Source organism: Dipodomys merriami, unplaced genomic scaffold (genome assembly GCF_024711535.1).
Source record: "Dipodomys merriami isolate MVZ:Mamm:240054 unplaced genomic scaffold, mDipMer1.0.p SCAF_25, whole genome shotgun sequence".
NCBI lineage: Eukaryota > Metazoa > Chordata > Mammalia > Rodentia > Heteromyidae > Dipodomys > Dipodomys merriami.
Window position 1 is genome coordinate 15,805,837 of NW_027203937.1, and position 18,829 is coordinate 15,824,665.

At 50.7% G+C, this 18,829-nt stretch overlaps 1 protein-coding gene across 2 annotated transcripts in view; it reads left to right on the plus strand.

Annotated features, from left to right (window-relative positions):
• The first annotated feature begins 4,345 nt into the window (after positions 1–4,345).
• Arrb1 (arrestin beta 1) overlaps positions 4,346–18,829 on the plus strand; it is an 80,495-nt gene continuing 66,011 nt past the window's right edge. For both annotated transcript variants that reach the window (XM_070034998.1, XM_070035000.1), the window contains exon 1: positions 4,346–4,482. In XM_070034998.1, the coding sequence (XP_069891099.1) occupies positions 4,463–4,482 (20 nt within the window). In that variant the 5' untranslated portion in view covers positions 4,346–4,462. The remainder of the gene's footprint in view (positions 4,483–18,829) is intronic.

Genomic DNA, 18,829 nt, shown 5'->3' on the forward strand with positions numbered 1-18,829 from the left:
GGTGCCAGTGGTTTAGGCCTGTAATCCTAACTATTCATGACACTGAGATCCAGTGGATCTCCATTTGAAGCCAATCCAAGCAGAAAATCCTATGAGACGCCATCTCCAAATTCAACAGCAAAAAACTAGACTAGGGGCATGGAGAGGAAAGTTATAGAGCTCCAGTCTAGCAAGCAAGCTCATTAAATGGGAAGCCCTGAATTCAAATCACGGTATCCTTCCATCTTGAAAGCAAGCAAGCAAGCAAGCAAACTGTGGCTAATCCTAGCTACTCAGAGGGCTGTGATCTAACGATAGAGATTCAAAGCCAGCCAAGGCAGACAACTCATGACTCTTATCTCTAACCTGAATGCAAAAAGGTAGAAATGGAGGGTGTGGCTTAAGTGGTAGAGTTCTAGTCTTGGGCCAAAAAGCCAAGTGAGAGCTCAAGGCCCTAAATTTAAGCCCCAGTACTATCACAACAGATGGGGGCAGGGAAGGGAGGTAAGGGAAGGGGTGAGGGACGGAGGGAGAGAGACAGACAGACAGACTGACAGAGACAGACAGAGACAGACAGACAGAGACAGACAGAGAGAGCAAGAGAGAGAGAGAGAGAGAGAGAGAGAGAGAGAGAGAGAGAGAGAGAGAGAGAGAGAGAGAGAGAGAATAGTCACTTTATGTCAAGGTGAAGGAAGCACTAGAAATGGGTAGGGACAGGCAGAACTCTCTAGTCCTTTTTCAAGCATGACTTCCCTTGGAGAAATACAGGAATTGGTGGCCTTTGTGGAATGTGGAACAAGATGGTCCTATAACTGTGAGCCGTTTACTGTCTTCATTTCTGGGGCCATCACCCTTGTCCAAACCCTCATGGCTACTGTACTAATGAGATATCCAGCCTCTTCTCAAGTCTTGTGCCCATCCAACAATAGCCAGTGTGACCTTGAGAAAGTAAAATGGAGTTTACTCATCAACCCACCCCCTTTCCCTAAACTGGCCATCCACACTCCTCAAGCCTGACTCCAGCCCCATGAGACCTGGCCCCAGCCCACCTCACCTGCAGACCACCTTCCCTGCAGGTACATCATCCTGGCTCCTTGCTGGTCCTCCTGACTGGGCAGCTCTTCCCCAGGCACACCTTCCCCTGACTGACTCTATATCCATAGATCTCTGCTCAAGGCCACCTCCTTTGACAACCCCTTCTAATACATTTGCTTTCTAATACTTATTACTGCCTGAAATTGTACTGTCAATCTAAAGATTTCTCAACATTACTAGGTCTAGCATTATGTGTCCATGTTGGTATTAGGGTTGAACTCATTTCTTAATGCTCTTGCTTAGCTTTTTTTTTTTTTTTTTAACTTTTTGTGCCAGTCCTAGGGTTTGAACTCAGAGCCTTGGTGTTAGGCACTATTTCTGAGCTTTTTTGTCTGGCTCTTGCTTAGCATTTTTCTGCTCAAGGCTGGTGCTCTACTGCTTCAGCCACACTTCAATGTCCAGTTTTTACATGCTTAATTGGAAATAAGAATCTTGAGAATTTATCTGCCTGGGCTGGCTTTAAACAGTGATTCTCAGATCTCAGCCTCCTGAATAGGTAGGATTACAGCTGCGGGAGCTTCTTCACTTTTCTCTCCATTCTAGAGCCATCCTTGGAATGAAGACTGTGCTGTTCTCCACTGACTTTAAAATTCCTAGAACCACAAATGTCACATTCAATGAATGGTCATCACATAAAGAATAAACCAAGGGTCAAATTCTAGTGTTACTCTGTATGAACTGTCCTTTGGAGAAAGGTAGACCAAGAGAGGTCAGAGACCAAGGTCAAGGAAGCTATAATTTTGGGCAAAACACTTAGCCTCTCTGAGTATTAATTTTTATTTATTTATTTATTTATTTATAGGAAAAGAAAGTCGGGCACCTATGGCTCACATCTGTAAGCCTAGCTACTCAAGAGGCTGAGATCCGAGGACCTCAGTTCCAAGCAAGGGCAGGAAAGTCCTTGAAACTCATCTCCAGTTAATCACCAAAAAGCTGAAAGTGAGCTCAAATGGTAGCATGCCAGCCTTGAGCAAAAAAGCTAAGGAATAGTGTCCATGCTCTGAGTCAAGTCCCAGTAATGGCACACAGACACACAGACAAAAGAGGAAAAGAGTATTTAGAGGAAAGGAGTATTTATCTCCTAGAATTATGGGCATGAAGTAGCGTCAGGCATGTGTGTGTGCAGGCACGTGTGCTTGGACACACCCACACCCATACACACACACACACACACACACACACACACACAAACACACAATCCAGCCTTGTGAAGTTTACAGGGTAGTGGCAATGTACTACTTGACATCTTGTGAAGTTTACAGGCTAGTGACAATACACTTGACATCTTGTATGCGGACTTCACAGTCTACCAATCTTGACATCTTGTGAAGTTTACAGGCTAGTGACAATATACTTGACATCTTGCATGTGGACTTCACAGTCTACCAATCTGTTCAGTGTCTCTAAATGTTAGAGCCCTGCTTTCCAAACAGGGATAGTAAGAACTATGTGGGGTGGGCCCAGGCACCTGGGACCATCTGGCCTATCTTTCTGGACTATTTTATTCAGAGGTAATTTAAAACATCATTTGTTGGAGTAAAAAACATTGAATGTTTATCAGTGAATGAAGGATTTGCTTGATTTTTAAAATTCAGGTGTTTGGAGTACTACTGTGGAGCACCCTCAGGGAGCATCATTAGGTGGGAAACAGAAATGATGAGAAGACTCCTCCAGTTTCTCCATCCTGATTAGAGACCTGCCTTTCTGCCTTCAAGGAGGATTCTAGACAATTTCTCTCAAGTTTCCTAACTCTCTCCCCAAAGCAGATTTCCTCCCAAGGAGCAGGAGACAGTTGGGTGGAGTGAGGGGTGGGTGGAGGCCGAAGGCTTTTGAAAGGGTAAGTTGGAGTTCTGAGCCTTAATTCAAGTTCTTTTAGTTCTTAACATGGCCCAATAGGGACCACCCTGTTGGTCCATCAGCCTCTACCCACCCTCCTAATCTGGACATAATTATAGTAATTACACTGGGATATTATTACCGTCCCTTTACAACCAGCTTCTGAGCATAATTACAGGTGATGTTTTTCAGACCCACAATTCCATCATCAGAGTAAATGATACTTTCCTTTCCTCCCAATATTACTCCAATATTAAAACCTATAGGGTTAGTTAGCCAAACCCCAGCAGTGATGGAGGTGAGAAAGATGTCATTTCTCCTGCTATACCAGTAAAACAAAAAGGGACAAGACAAGGCCTTGAAGATTCCCTCTTAGGAGAAAATAGCTCAAAGCCCAGAACAATTCATAGCTTCTGAGTGCCACCCTGATCCCCACTGAGAAAGGAAAGAAAGCCACTTGCATGCTCAGTGACCTTGAGAGAGGTCAGGATTGCAAAGGCCACCCAGAAGCCTGCTGAGGGCAGGCACTACTATTTTCAGACATGCTGGAGAGAGGCCAACAAAAAATTCAACCTGTGTGGAGGTTTGCAGCTGGGATGGGTTGGTACCCCTGTAGGTCTGGAAATTAGACGGGTGTCTAGGGTCACCTGCAGCATTCCCTGGAGTTCTGCCTGGGCGCTTTCTGCGATGACCCTAGGAGCCAGGCTCCTCTCCCTGGCCCACAGAGAGGCTGCTCTCCATCCCCTTCCTTATCGTCTATTTTTACAGCTTCCTCTTTCCTACTGCCAGCAGTTGCCTCGCAGCTGATGCCCTGCATCCATTCCCCAGTGTTGCGGTCTGCGGCGGTCCCTCCACCCCTCTTCTTGTCCGGGTTGGGATGTCATGTGTTATCTCTCTTGGAGGAGGGGGATGGGCAGGTTGAAGCAAAGGGCAAAGGCCTTGTCAGGCTTCTGGAATCTCCCGCCGGGGAGGCGGCCGAGGAACTCAGCCTGACAGTCTTCAGACTTTGGGCATACACGCGCGCACACGCGCGATCACACACGCACTCACTAGCACACAAAGGCTGCCCGGGAGTGCGCAGGAGAGCGCGCTCGCACCCACGGCCGTGCGCACACACGCACAACTGCACAAAGACGTGCATACCTCTCCATCCACGCGCGCACACACACACACATTCCTCGCAGGCCCGGCGCGCACCGCCGTGCACCCGCACCCCACTCTCGCGTGCACACACGTGCGCACACGCGCGGGCACGCTCCCGGGTAGAGACCTCCCCCCACCCAAACGCCGACCCTGGCTCTCGGGGCGGCGCGCGCACCCGCGGACACGCGCGCTCGCCCGCAAGGCTCCGCGCCCCTGGCCGCGGCCCGGGCGCCGTGCGGCGGGCGGGGACCCGGGGCGGGGACCCGGGCGGGGGCGGCGGCGGCGGCCGGGGGAGCGGAGGAGGCGGAGCGGGGAGCCAGGAGCGGGCCGGCCCGCGCTCCTCCTGCCGGCCGGGGATTTTCCAGCCTGGGCGCCGACGCCACGGACCTCCCTGCGGCCGCCGCGGACCATGGGCGACAAAGGGACACGGTGAGTGCGGGCAGCCGCCGCGCCCGCAGCGCGCGGGGGCGACCGGGGCCCTCGAGGGCGCGGGCCAGGCTTCCAGGCGGCGCCTCGGCTCTGCGTTCGCGATCACCCCGGAACCTGGCACCCTGCTTCCCGCCCGAGGTCTTGTGAATGGTGGCTGGAGAGGCCATGGGTGGGGGAAACCGAGAGGGCGAGATCGGGAACCCGGCCACCCCATCTGGCTCGCGGCTCCTGCCTCAGACACCCTGTACTGGCTCGCAGAAGCAGCCGGGCAGGCAGGCACGCGCACACACACACACACACACACACACACACACACACACACACGCCGACAGCCACACACTGATCACACACAGTGGCACGACGTCATCCACACTGGCACACACTCGTCTGTCCACACCTTCTCCCAGACAGCCCTGGTAACACACACAGGGCACACGGGAACAGGAACCAACTCTAACACACCCTCATGCCGCCACACATCCACACGGCTACTGGCACTTGGACTCTAACACACACCATGGCCGGCACGCACGTTGTCACCCTCAGTGACAGGACACTGGTGTGACATGCCGCTGGCCTGGCTCACAAACACGGAAGAAGACAAGACCCTGCTGATGCTGACCTTCCACAAATGCACTTCAGACCGGACCCACAGGGATGGCACTCCAGGGGTACCAGCTGCTAGGCTGGGGGCTTGCACAAACACTCCTTCCAGTCCCCCAGAGAGGAAGTGGAGACACAGCTGCTCTGGGTGGAGAGCCTCCTTTTAGGCTAGGATATAGCTGTTTTCTCCACCCAGCCTCCTTCCCCTCTGGCCTCCTGAGGTCTGGGGGCTGGTTGGGAGGGATTTCAAGCTGTGGGAAGGTGAGGAGCTCCGGTCTTCTAGAGCCTGTCCTAAAAGTCTCAGAAATGGGAAACAGGGACAGAGGGGGGACAGCTCTTCTGAATGGGCCTGGTCTGACACTCAGCTTAACACTGTAGCCTGCCCTCTACTTCTCCTCAGACCCTTCTTACATGCGATCTTTCCTTACTCTCCCTTCTCTCTCTCTCCCTTTCTTTCTTTCTTTCTTTCTTTCTTTCTTTCTTTCTTTCTTTCTTTCTTTCTTTCTTTCTTTCTTTCTTTCTCTTTCTTTCTCCTTCCTTCCTTGCTTGCTTGCTTGCTTGCTTGCTTGCTTGCTTTATCTGTGGTGGGGCTTGAACTTTGAGCTTAGGCGCTGTCCCTCAGCTCTTCAACTCAAGGCTAGCCCTCTACCACTTGAGCTACAGCACCACTTCTGGTTTTCTGGTGGTTAATTGGAGATAAGAGTCTCATGGACTTTCCTGCCTGGGCTGGCTTTGAACTGAGATGCTCAGATCTCAGCCTCCGGAGTAGCTAGTATTACAGGCATGAGCCTCTGGTGCCTGGCACTCTCCCTTATCTTTATGTACCTCTCCTCCCTCCTCCCTTCCCTCTCTCTTTCCTCTGCCTCCTTTCTTCTAAGATTTATTGAGTTCCTGCCGGATATTATTAGGAATAGTATAGAAGATCAGAGATATCTCCATAAGGAATTAACAGACCAGAAAGAAGTCACCCAATGGTCATATATATGTATTTATTATTATTAGCTGGTACTGGAGCTTGAACTCAGGACCTGGCTTCTGTCCCCCTGTGTCTTGAGCTTTTTCCCTCAAGCTTGGTGCTCTACCACTTGAGTCATATCTCCACTTCTGGCTTTTTGCTGGTTACTTGGAGATAAGAGTTTCGTAAACTTTTCCTGTCTGGCCTGGTTTCAAACTGGAGTCTTCAGATCTTAGTCTGCTGAGTAAGATTATAGACATGAGCCACAGGTGCCCAGCTGGCCATCATGTTTTGAGACCCCTGACAAAATGATTTCTTGTCACTGCCAAGACACTCAACAGACTTAGAAGGGCCTCTAAAGATTATGCCCATTTACCATAAGAAGATATTGAGGCACAGAGGTCACTTACTCTTAGCATTTAGAAACATCCTCCTAGCCAATCTCCTGACAGCTTTTCCAGGAGGTTAATTTTCCTTTTCTTGTCCCTCCACTCTCCTCCCTACAAAAGAGAAGCCAGAGGGTTAGGAAGATTACCTGACTTGTTTAAAGTCAAGAGGGGTAAGAGGCTGGGCAAAGGCCAGAGCCCACCCACTGTTTCTGGACTCACCCTTTGGCACTGCCAGGCCCTGCATGGGTCTCAGGTTCAAGGGCAGGAGGATGAACACTCCTCTGTACTGGAGACTGACTCAGGCTAAGGGAGACTGCAATAGACTATGGGGTACCTGCATTCACCTTGATGGTGAGTCCCCACTGCAGCTGGCCTGGCCAGTGAGGTGACCCAGGTCTCTTGTTCTTGGCAGAAGGGTGTGTGTTTTGTGTGTGTGTGTGTGTGTGTGTGTGTGTGTGTGTGTGTGTGTGTGTGTGTGTGTGTGTGTGTCTCCTTCCCTTTATTTCATCAATCTCCCTCAGAACCAAGACTCTTCTGACTGGCCAGGTGAGGTCAGGCTTCTTTCCCTGCAGGGCATAGCAGGGAATTGGGAACCATTGTCTTCTTTGTTTTCCTGTGCTGTGGGTGAGCTGGGTGACTCAGACCCCTTGGGCCTCTCTATGACTTGGGGAGAAATGTCACGCTCCTCTACTGGCATGAGCTGTCAAGATGAAGACACCAGGGGCTTCCAGGTGCCTGATAGAGACCTTGTCTCTGAGGCTAACACCTTGTCCTTGGCTCTCCCTCTAAGTCATGGGGTCAGGGGACAATTGCCTTTGCCTTTCTGACCTTAGTTTTCCCATCTGTAAACCAGAGCCATTAGTAGTAGGATTTTTCATGACTATCCTTCCTGTGCTTTCTGTAGTCACTGGACATGGGTGGTGGGGGCTGGGGAGATGGGGCGCTGCCTAAAGCCTAGAGACTTAGTCTGGCTAAACCCTACCTATGGTGGGCCCTGCCTGCTCCCTCAGACTCTCTTGCAGCCCCAGGAGATCTCTCGATCTCTCTCTCTCTCTCTCTCTCTCTCTCTCTCTCTCCCTTTCTAGACAGCTTCTTGCAAAATTAGGCCATAAAAGGCAGAATCACTAATGAGCCATACCCATCTTGTTTTGTAAGATTCTACCTTATGATCAGAAAGAGGAACTATCTGGCTTACTCTGGAGCTGAGTCAACACATCCTTCTCATCTGGAATTCAAAGTGACAGTGAGCTGGGCATTGGTGGCTCACACCTGGGATTCTAGCTACTCAGGAGGCTGAGACCTGAGGATCACCGTTTAAAGCCAGACCTAGTAGACTCTATTATAGCCAATTACGCAGCAAAAGGCAGAAGTGGCGGTGTGGCTCAAGTGACAGAGCACCAGCCTTGCATGAAAAAGCTAAATGAGAGGGCAAGCCTCAGAGATCAGCCCCAGTACTAGGCCTCACTCCCCCCCAAAAAAGAAAGTGACAATGACAACTATAAACTGTCACTGCTTTTATGGAGCTCCTAGGATAGAGGGTGGAAAAAGAGATGAGATAAATGCCTGGAGAGGACTAGTCACAGGATACAAGTGTGGTGATGATGGTGCTGTGGCTGGGATCCCTGGGGACAGTTAAAATGTTGACCAGATGTTTTCTAAGTCCTCAGGGACTGTGGATCCAGAGGTAAGCAGTTCCATTGTGTTCCGGATTGTAATTCAGGTGATATGGGCTAGAGGAACTGTAAGAGAAGCCCTGACCCAAGGCCTGTGCAGGGGCCAGGATAGGATGCTGTCCTAGGAAGGAGATGGCCTCTGAGTTCATCTGGAAGGAGGAAGAGGAAGAGGAGGAGGAGGAAGAGGAGGAGGAGGCGGCAGTGGCTGAGGGGGTAGGACTTTGGGGATGTGCCGGTCTAGCCTGGGTGAGAAATGTGCAAAGGTTTGGAGATGTACAATACAAGGCCTGGGCTGAGCTGGAGTCATAGATGAACCTTAGGAGAACACAGGCCAGTCATCTGTACTGTGGGAAAGCCAGTGATTCAGAGGAGCACCAAGGGCAGTGGAGGGATGCGAATGGATCTTCCTTTCTGTGATGTGCTTCTGGACAAGGCTTGGATGGTGTGTGGGAAGAGCAGGCCTGCAGGCTGGGAACTCTTAAGAACCTGTGCACCACACACTGGAAGTCCTAAAACTAAGGCTGTGGAGAGGGTGGATCTGAAAAATATGCATGTGAATAAGGAGGTAGACTTCCCATGCCTGGCTGGTTGATTGGACTTTTGCTGAGTGACTGGTATGTGTTAAATATGCTTAAATAATCTCACTGAATGCTCTCCATGACTTAATAGTGTCCGTCTGGTTATTTTTTGCAGATCAGACTAAGAGAGCTAGGAGCTGGGGGCTCACATCTAGAATCCTAGCAACTTGGGTAGCTGAGATTGGGAGGATTATGGCTTGAGGTTAGCCTGGGCAGAAAAGCTTTTGACTCCTTTGATATTGAGAACTGGGCCCTATTGGCACACAGCCATTCTCCTGGCTGTGATGGGAAGTCACGCAGGTGGATGGAGCCCAGGCAGGATCCTGCCTTGGTAGGAAGCAAGACCCTATCTCAAACATTTAATCAACAGGGCTGGAAGGGTGGCTCAGTGGTAGAGCGCTTGCCTTGCATGCCTGAGGACCTGGGTTCGATTCTTCAGCACCACATAAGCAAAAAGAGAAAAGCCAGAAGTGGCGCTGTGGCTCAAGTGGTAGAGTGCTAGCCTTGAGCTGAAGAGCTGAGGGACAGCACCCAGGCCCAGAGTTCAGGCCCCACGACTGGACCCCCCCCCAAAAAAAAAAATTTAATCAACAGAGCCAGACACAGTTGATTTATACCTCTTGGGAGGCTGATATCTGAGGATCAAGGTTCGAAACTAGCCCAGACAGGAAAGTCCGTGAGACTGTTTAATTAAACAACAAAAAGCCAGAAATAGAGATGTGGCTCAAGTGGTAGAGTGCCAGCCTTGATCAGAAAAAGCTAAGGGACAGCGCCCAGTCCCTGAGTTCAAGCTCCTGATTCCTCTCTCTCCCCCGCTCCCCCTTCCCCCCACCCCACATCAACAGAAGACAGAGCTGGAGGTGTGGCTCAAAAGTAACAACCCCTACCTACCATGTAAGGCCCTGAGTTCAAATCCCATACCACAAAATAAATAAATAAATACACCAGAAGAGATGAAGTAATTTGGCCACCATCATTTGAACTGAGCATTATTTATTTACACAGCTCTGTCTGTTACTTTGTACTTCTACCCACTGGCCCCCCACAGACTCAAATTGTTTATCTCTTCTCTACCTTCCTGAATCCACTTACTTGAAAGGCAATGCAAAGGATCCCATTTAGACAACAGGAGGGACTTTCTGAGAGGCAATGGGATGGAATAGAATCTCCTTCTCTGCAGATGTTTATGAGCTCTTCTTTTTCCTGAGGGAGGAGGGTAGTGTGAGGGGGACATGTAGTCACCAGCTCTCTGTGAATTTTGGCTGTTACTTCTCTTGGTGGTTAAGCCCTGTGTGACCCATCTTGGCTGGAACATGGGGAAATCCTGTGGCTTTGGCCAGGACTGCTCCTGGGCCTGCCGGGTGTGGTAGCAGCAAGCCTGGCCCACTGTCCCTAATTCAGGGCTGACTTCTGGGCTTCAGACTCACCCAGACTCACTCACCTGTTTCTTCCCAAGCTGGGCCTCCTTGCTTGAGGCTGCAGCCTTTCCTTGGAAAGGGGTCCTGAGTTCTGGACTGCAGGGCTTCTGACCATAGCAATGAAGAAACAGCTTAGGGGGCGTCACGTGTCCTCTCAAGTGTCCCGTTGGCCTCCACCAAGCCATCCTCTACTGCTGATGATGTATCCCTGCTGATCATCTGGTTGCAGCCTGTAGGTGTGGTGGTGGGGTGGTGAGAGGTGGGGTGGTGGGCTGTGCCTAGGGAGGCTTGTGCACAGGTTGGTCCAGGCCTTGAGCTAGGATGAAGGGGAAGGCAAGGAGGAGCAGGGCAGCCTTCACACAGAGACACAGAAGTTGTTTTATGGAGTGAGAATGACTTGATGGAGGGAGAAGGTGGAAAGCATGAAGATTTGGCCAGGACCAGCTGGTGCTTTGGTGATCATCATACCTGGGTTGGAGAGAAGAGGCAGGAAGCTGAGGATAGCTGAGTCCTGGAGCCAGCAAGGAAGGAAGGCCACATAAGACTCCTCCATGTAGGCAGAAGGTGGTTGCTCGAGTCTGGTGGGTTGGTGGGATAGTGAAGGCACATTGGACCACAAAGGAGAGAAGATGCATTTAGAACATGCCTTGGGCTCGGGTGGAGGATTGTGGGGTTGGGACCCCTGGACTTTGTCTCATCTACTCCCCTGCCTGTGTCCAGAGACAGATAACCACTGTCCTGCATTATGTTTTAGGCCCAGGTGGAAGGGTAGGCTGTGAGCTGGGTTCAGGGGAAGGTATCCAGTGTTCTGGTTCCTCTGATGCAGGCTGGGAGACTTGGAATGGTTTACTGGAGGGAGCGAGTGACCCTAGGCAAGATGGGTACTATGGATACATTCAGATAATGTGTGTGTGTGTGTGTGTGTGTGTGTGTGTGTGTGTGTGTGTGTGTGTGTGTGTGTGTGTGTGTGTGTGTGTGTGTGTGTGTGTGTGTGTGTGTGTGTGAATACTGAGGCTTGAACTCAGGGTCTGGGCTCTGTCCCTGAATGTCTTTGCACAAGGTTTGTGCTCTACCATTTAGGCCATAGTTCTACTTCTGGCTTTTTGTTAGTTAATTGGAGATAAGAGCTTTCTTACCCTGCCTAGCTTTGAGCAGCAATCCTCAGATCTCAGCTTCCTGAGTAGTTAAGGATTTACAGGCATGAGTCACTGGCACCTGACTAGTTGTAGATAGTTTTGTAATTACTGTTTATATGATTCTGGGTTTGAACTCATGGCCTTGTCCTTGCTAAGCAAGCCCTCAGGTCACTTTCCCTTGAGGGAAGGAATAGCTTGCTCCATCGTGCAGTCTGGGATCCAGGTGTGGGAATAGGAGGAGCCAGACTTCGAGGAGGGGGCACCTCTTTGCAACCAGCAGGACTTGGACATCAGATCTGATCTCACTGGTATGCTGGTACCCACTCATTCATTAACCCCAGGGTCCTCATTGCACAATTGTTGAGCTCTTTTTGTTTGAACTGTTTCTGCTTCCCTTGGGTTGGCATAGCCCTGCTTTGGGTATGGGTCTAGTTTATGGGAGGTGTCTGGCCCAATTAGATTGAATTGCTTGCTTTCTTGCTGCTCTTCTCAACCCCAATGTTCAAGGAAAGAGGGATCAAGAGTCTTCTTTTTTTGGGGGGGGTCCAGTCATGGGGCCTTAACTCTAGGCCTGGGCACTGTCCCTCAGCTCTTCAGCTCAAGGCTAGAGCTCTACCACTTGAGCCACAGTGCCACTTCTGGCTTTTTTCTTTTTGCATATGTGGTGCTGGGGAATCAAACCCAGGGCCTCATGCATGCAAGGCAAGTGCTCTACCACTGAGCCACCTTCCCAGTCCCAAGGTCAAGAGTCTTCTATCAGACTGGAGGTCCTCCATCAGAATGGGGCTCTCAAGGGGAGGCCCATGTCTCCTCCCCAGACTGGAGGCTGGAGGGGTGGACCTTGTTTTCCCTAGGAATGCTGGGATATGCTTATTTCCCATAGGAATGCAAGTGTCCCCTTAGTGGGTTCCAGACCCCACCCCATGTACAAGATGGGTCCTGTCCCAAAGGTGGCTTGAAACCCAGCAAGGGAGTGGAGAAAGGGGTGGGGGTGGCAGGACTGGGTGGCTGCTTTGAGAGGGGAACAAAGGATTCTGTTGTCCCAGCTTCCCTCTCCTCCCTCCCCAGGGGCCCTGGCTAGGTCATCTCTCAGGAGACAGCCTCCTCCTTCTTGGGACTGGCCCCATCTTTATTCTTGCTTTAAAGGAACTGCTTGTTCCTGCCCAGAAGACTTGATGCCAGATGAGTCCCCCCGTCCCAGGAGGGGGGCGGCGGCTCAGGGACTGGATCTAACACATCTCTGGAGTTCTGGGAGTTCTAGGTGACTGAGGTCACCATGGAGACGGAGCAGCTTTCTCCCTGCATAGGGCTGGACCACCACAGAGCTTGAGTCCCTGGCAGAGAAGAAACTGTTGACTCTCTAGAGTATCCTGAAAGACTGGTCCTAGTCAGACCAGCAGGAGACAGGACTTAGCAGCTGTAGGTAGGTCTGGATAACCGTAGGAGGTCCCTTTCCTGCTGGACCTACAGCTAGCCCCCTTGGTCTTTTTGCACTTCTACCCCTCCACCAAGCCTTGCCATCAGTGTGCATGGACAAGTTTTGGCAAAGGGTCAGGAGAGGGTTGAGGAGTAGACAGCTGGGTACCATCCTAGGAGGGTCCCAGTCTTTGTTCTGCTACTACTGTTTTTGAGTGAGGAGAGTACTAGGCTTGAACTCAGGGCCTCTCTAGCTTTTTTGCTCAAGGCTGGCCTATTACCACTTGAGCTCTAGCCCCACTTCTGGCTTTTTTGGTGGTTAATTAGAGATAAGAGCGTCATAGACTTTCTTGCCTAGGCTGGCTTTGAACTAGGATGATCAGATCTCAGCCTCCTGAGTAGCCAGGATTATAGATGTGAGCAGCTGGTACTGCTGTTACCTTAATACTGGGTGGTCTTGAACATGCTATTCACTCACCAAGAGTCCTGATATGCCTTTGTTCTTGTTTCCTGCTAGTGGAGCTGGAGAATGATCTTTCTTCTGGAGGCCAAACATAGGGAACCAGGCAGCTCAGATCTTTGTGACAGCCTGTGAGGGAGCTGAATCTTGGGTGAGACTGGTAGTGGACACTGACTGTGAGCCCAGAGCCTCCTGGGGCCAGGGGGAGGAGGGAGTGGTCTCTACCTCTCTGCACTAGCCTCTGTCTCTTCTGGGGACTTCACATCATCTCTGGTTACTAGCTGGTCCTAGGCTATTCCCTCTCCTTCCCTTCCAGGCTCTGTTACAGTTCCTTCCTCCAGGAAGCCAGTGAGTCAACAGGCTACTCAGTACCCACTCTCTGGGCACCCTTTGTGATGTGATTAGCATAGACTAGAAACTGATTAGCATAGAGGATGGATTCTGGGAAGAGCTAGATTTCCTGATTTCAATCCCAGCTCTAACACTCATTGGCTGGGTGACTTCAGCTGATTGTTTAACCATTTCTCCACTGTAGGCCCTCAACTGCAATGCAGAGCAGGAGGTTGTCCTGAGAATTCAATGAGTTAAAACAGATAGAGTGCAGAATGTCCTATCAGAAGGTTAGTGCTGTGTGTTAGCTTTTGGATGCTCTTTCTGGGTCTGCCCCCTCACTCAGCTGAGCCTCCCTAGTAAGGGACCTTGGCTGAGTCATTTTTTGAGGGCCAAAGCTTGTATTACTGTTGGCTCTTAGTACACAGTGGGTGATTTGACTGCAAATGTTATACCATTCTTCAAGGTCTAAAATTCCAGGAAGTCCTCATGGATCTCCAAGAATTTTGTGATCTTTCTGCCATCTTCTCTCTTGGATACACTCACTCTTCCTTCCTGTTGTGGTCCAGGTTATTCACACACTTGTGATGTCCTCTTAGGAGGTTGAAAACTCTTCAAGGGCACCTAGCCTGGGTCTGCCTGTCCCTAGCACCTGAATGGGCCTGGCATGGCGCTGAGCTTCATAAATATTTGTTTAGTGAAGGAAGCTAAATGTCACCATTTCATGGGGAGAAGATATACTTTAAAGGGTGGGTAGTGTGGTTGGTGAGGATGATCAAACTTCATTGCTAGTTTCAAAACATCTCAAAGTAGCCTAGAGCCACAGGAATTAGATTAGTCTTGTGGCCTAAAGGGCAGAGGTCCCTGGATGATCAACTTTTCCTCTTGTTGGGGTGACATATTTTTCTGACAACCAAGGTTTCCTGGGAGATGATCCTGGCAGAGGAACATCTGGCTTGTTTAGCCTTGGAGCCTTTGCTGCTGTTGTTTCTCTGTGTAGATCACCCTCCTAGCTTTGGTTTGCTTGTCAAAATCCAGCTTCCTAATTAAGTGTGCAGCATGGTGCTTTCCTTATTCTCTCAGCTTCTAGTGGGTGGGCTCTGAGCATCATCTCCATCATCAGACGTTCCCAAGACTTTCCTGGCTCTGGGCAGGAGCATGAGAGAGCAAGGAGGCCCCTCTCCAGAACGAATACCTGGGTCTGGCTGTTGTACACCCAGTGTGGTTTGGCCTGGCCTGAGGAGATCATCATGGCTTCCGCTGACCCGCTGGCAATCAAGGCTTCTATGCAGCTGGAGAGTCTCTCTAGGTTGGCAGAGCTCAGAACTCCCTGTCAGCTGCCCACTAGGCAAGTGCTCAGAACCCACCTCATTACTGGGGAAAGAATTCTGGGCACTGGATCTAGCAGGCTGTGGTCATAATCAGCTAATTAAACCACCCAAGAATTGCTGCTTGGCCTACAGGAGTGGGGAGAGGGGGTGGGCAGGGCTGGGAAAAAGGAAGCAGGCAGTTGGGGATAGGGTGGGGAGCAGGGAGAAGGGGCAGAAGCCCACAGGGACTGTAGTCGCCAGGTGAAATGGGACCCAGGGACTTCGCCTTTACTATGCCTGTGGTACCAGGACAAACCGCTTCTCTCCTCTGGGCCTCAGTTTCTCCATGTGGCAAGCAGGAAATATGAGAACATTTGGGCTAGAACATTCTAGCGCAGTTCCCTTTCAATCTATAGCTTGTGCAGCAAGGACTGGCTTCTAGCAGTCCTGGGAAGGGCAGGCCATGCTGGGCTTGCTGTAAGGAGTGGGGCTGAGCTACTGTTAAGTTTTTCTGGAAGGGAAGACTTATAGGCAGTGGGCAAGCCTTCCTACCTCCCCAGGCCTTGGTCCTTAGGTCTTGGTTCTGCCATTGTCTCTCTGCTGTGCTCAGTCAGAACTATCTAGTGTGATTACAGGGAAGGACTGTTCAAAGCTCCGGCTCTCTCTCCAGGGATGACTGATCAAATGTCTTCTCCAACCTGTAGGAATTTCCCAAGTAGCACTTCCAGAGTTATGTGGGGGAGAGACTCCCCAGAGGTAGAGCCCCGTGGATTTTGCAGTCAGACTCAGCCTTACTTGCTAGCACTGTTACTTCATAGCTCCATGACTTGGACCTCACTTGGCTTCAGTCTTCTCATTTGGGAAATGGGTTCAGTGATCACACCTAGCGCAGGGGTGAAGGAGTAAAAAGCCAGGTGGATTTGATTTTTTTAAAAATAAAATTGCTGTTGTCTAAGCCCAGTGTGGATCTGGACATCCCCTCTGCCCTCCTTTTCACAGACATGAAGATCAGAGATGGCAAGAAGGAGAAGTGAGATTGTCCTGGGCCATGGCAGATAGCAGTGTGGTATGGGGGTGCAGGGCTTCTCCTCTTTGGCCCCTTAGCCAGGGCAGATTCTCTCTAAGAGGAAGTAGAGAGGGACTGGGGAGTTGGAAGCTGGGGTCGCATTGTGGAGGAAGGGCCCTTGGCATTCCAGCCCTGTGCTTTTTCTCCCTTGGCCCACACCCGGGGTGCAGAGCCCAGAACTTGGTTTTCTGCCAGGGAAGTCAGCCGGCCACTGTTTACACTCAGAAAACAACAGCTCTTCCTGGTTCCCAGCGCCTCTTAGGAGGTGCCTGCCCAGAAGTGTGGGTACAGGCAATAGAGGGATGGGGGCAGCCTCCTGCAGCCTCAGTCACTAAAGCTGAGCAGTGAGCTGTGACTCGTCCCTAGCTGGGCCTCTGACTCCAAGGAAGCAGTTACATAAGCCAGCAGGACTCCCGCTCCCTTCCTTCTTTCCTCCCAGAGTGCTGGAGGAGGAGGCAGACACAGTGCACAAGGCAGGGCAGGCACGGCGGCGGTGGGGGGATGGGGGGCAGAGAGAGGGACGTGGGGCAGGGGGAACAGGTTCCTGGGTACAGCAGGCTGTGATGACAGTCTATGTCCTGGTTGGAGGTGTGTGGGGGGGACACTCTATGTACTGCTTTGGTTGGCTCGGAGCTGCCTCCATCCCCCCCATCCGTCCACCTCTGGGAGTTGAGCTGTGAAGGGGAGAAGCTTCATTAGAGGAAACGAGCCACCGTCCTCAGATAATTTGCCTCCAAACTGCCCCCAGAGGGGAAGTGGCCATTCTGCCGCCAGAAGAGCAGATAGCCAGCATGTTCCAGTTTCTTCCACTGGATTCCACACATATATCTCCAGAGCTGGCCCGGGACCAGCTCAGGCCTCCACAGCAGGCCATCCCCACAATGGTGATGTCAGAAGTCACTCTGCCTGTTTCCCAGAGGGACAGAGCCCTTTCTCTGGGACCCTCATGAATGGAGTCATACCTCCCTCTGGGCTGGGAGTTTTCAGGGTTGTTTTATGCTGTTTATTCCTTTGGTCCCCAAAGAGTTTCCTTGAAAGAATGCTTCTGTGAGTATCTGCTGCATCTCAGTTCCTGGGCTGGACACCTGACATAGGACAGTTTCTGTCCTCATGGTGCTCAGATGTTTTGGGGGAGAGAAAATAAATAGTCCCCACATGGAGTGAGGAGTGAGGGAAGGGGAAGAAGTGTTTACTGGTGACAGAGCAACCTGAGGTTAAGGTTCATAGGCTGCATCTTAGAAGAGGGTGAAACAGCTTTAAACAGTTATTTTTATTGTTCTTATAAAGGTGATGTACAGAGCTGCATGTACAGCTACATAAATCAGGTAATAAGTACATTTCTTTTTGGACAATGTCATCCCTTCCTTTGCTCTCTCCCAATTTTCCCTCTTGTCCCCACCCATAAGATGTACAGTTCATTTTCTACATTGTGTCTAGTTGAGTGTCATTGCTGCATTTGTTCACCCCTTGTCCCTCCATTTCTTTGTCCTCCTTACCTTCCCAAAGATAAATAAATGATCAAACAAGACAAAAAGAGAAGAAAACAATAACAACAACAAAGAGAGGGCTGGGAAGGTGGCTCAGTGGTAGAGCACTTGCCTTGCATGCCTGAGGCCCTGGGTTCAATTCCTCAGTACCACATAAGCAAAAAGAAAAAAAGCCAGAAGTGGTGCTGTGGCTCAAGTGGTAGAGCGCTAGCCTTGAGCTGAAGAGCTGAGGGACAGCACCCAGGCCCAGAGTTCAGGCCCCACAACCGGACCCCCCCCCCCCAAAAAAAAAACAAAACAAGGAGAAAACCTCATGTCTCCATTTCCTGGCGTTCATTTCAATAAATATTATTTTATCTGATCAGATACCCATAGGCATTGTGCCTTTGTGTTTCTCCCCAAAGAATGTCCTCCTTGGGTGAAATGACTTTTAGATCCCAGGCCTAAGCTCCAGGATCCCCATGTGTCAGATATAGCCACATACTCCATATGCCAAATAAGGAGACATGGTGAAGGGCAGAGAACGAGATTCATTATGAGCAGCCATGGGATGACAGCACTTCAGCACATCTTCAGCCATCTTTGAGGGGAATAGACATTGGCTTTAGCTTACACATGGAGAATTGGGTGGGAGGTGAGAAGGTCTGCATAGTGATTATGGCCTGCCTGACCATTGTCCCCATCTTCATCCCTGGGGTGGGCGACCCTGGTGGGGAGCTGGAACAAGTCATTCACTGCCACATGTCTGTAGCACTTGGCTCTTCTCTTCTTTTGCTGCCATTTCACCTTTGGTCACAAGATGATGAGAAGCTGGCATCACCTGTAGTGAGGGGCAGTTTGCTTTGTGTCACAAGATGTATATTGGTAAAATCCTGTCCTTCCTGGAGGTGATTGCGAAGTAACTGAAGGAGAGGATGACTCAGATCAAAAGGCACAGTTGTAAAATGGGGGACTGGGTACCTAGCTTTTATCCTACCTGTGGTTAATTCATGGGCCCAGCAAAAACAGCTGTTAAGTTGCTTCTTACAAGGACATACTTGAGCGGGCTTTGGAAGGAGGTGCCAGAGGCTTGTCTGTGCCTTGGTGGTGCTTCTCTGATGGCAGGTATTGGTTTGGGACTGCCTTCCATCCTCAGAGACTCAACCCTGTGTGCGCCAGTCACAGGACCAGGCTCTGGCTTCATGCTCTCAATAGGGTGTGGCTTGGGAATGCAGACGTGCAAATTCTGCCTGGTGGTATCAGAGTGAGTAAAAATAAAACAGCCTATCAGCAGACACTGGGCTCAGCAGACTTGCCACTGGAAGCCAGTCTGCCCCACATCTGTTTGGTGCAAGGCAGGGTCTTCAAACTTTCCCCAACCCAGCAGATATTGCAGGTGCCAATGGCAGCTCCCAGCGGAGCTGATGCAAGGGGGAAGGGGAGCATGGCAGCCAAAGAGGGATCTGCAGCTTAGAGGGCTATCATTATTTTAATTTATTTAGTGCTAGTACTGGGGCTTGAACTCAGAGCCTCAAGCTCTCCCTTGA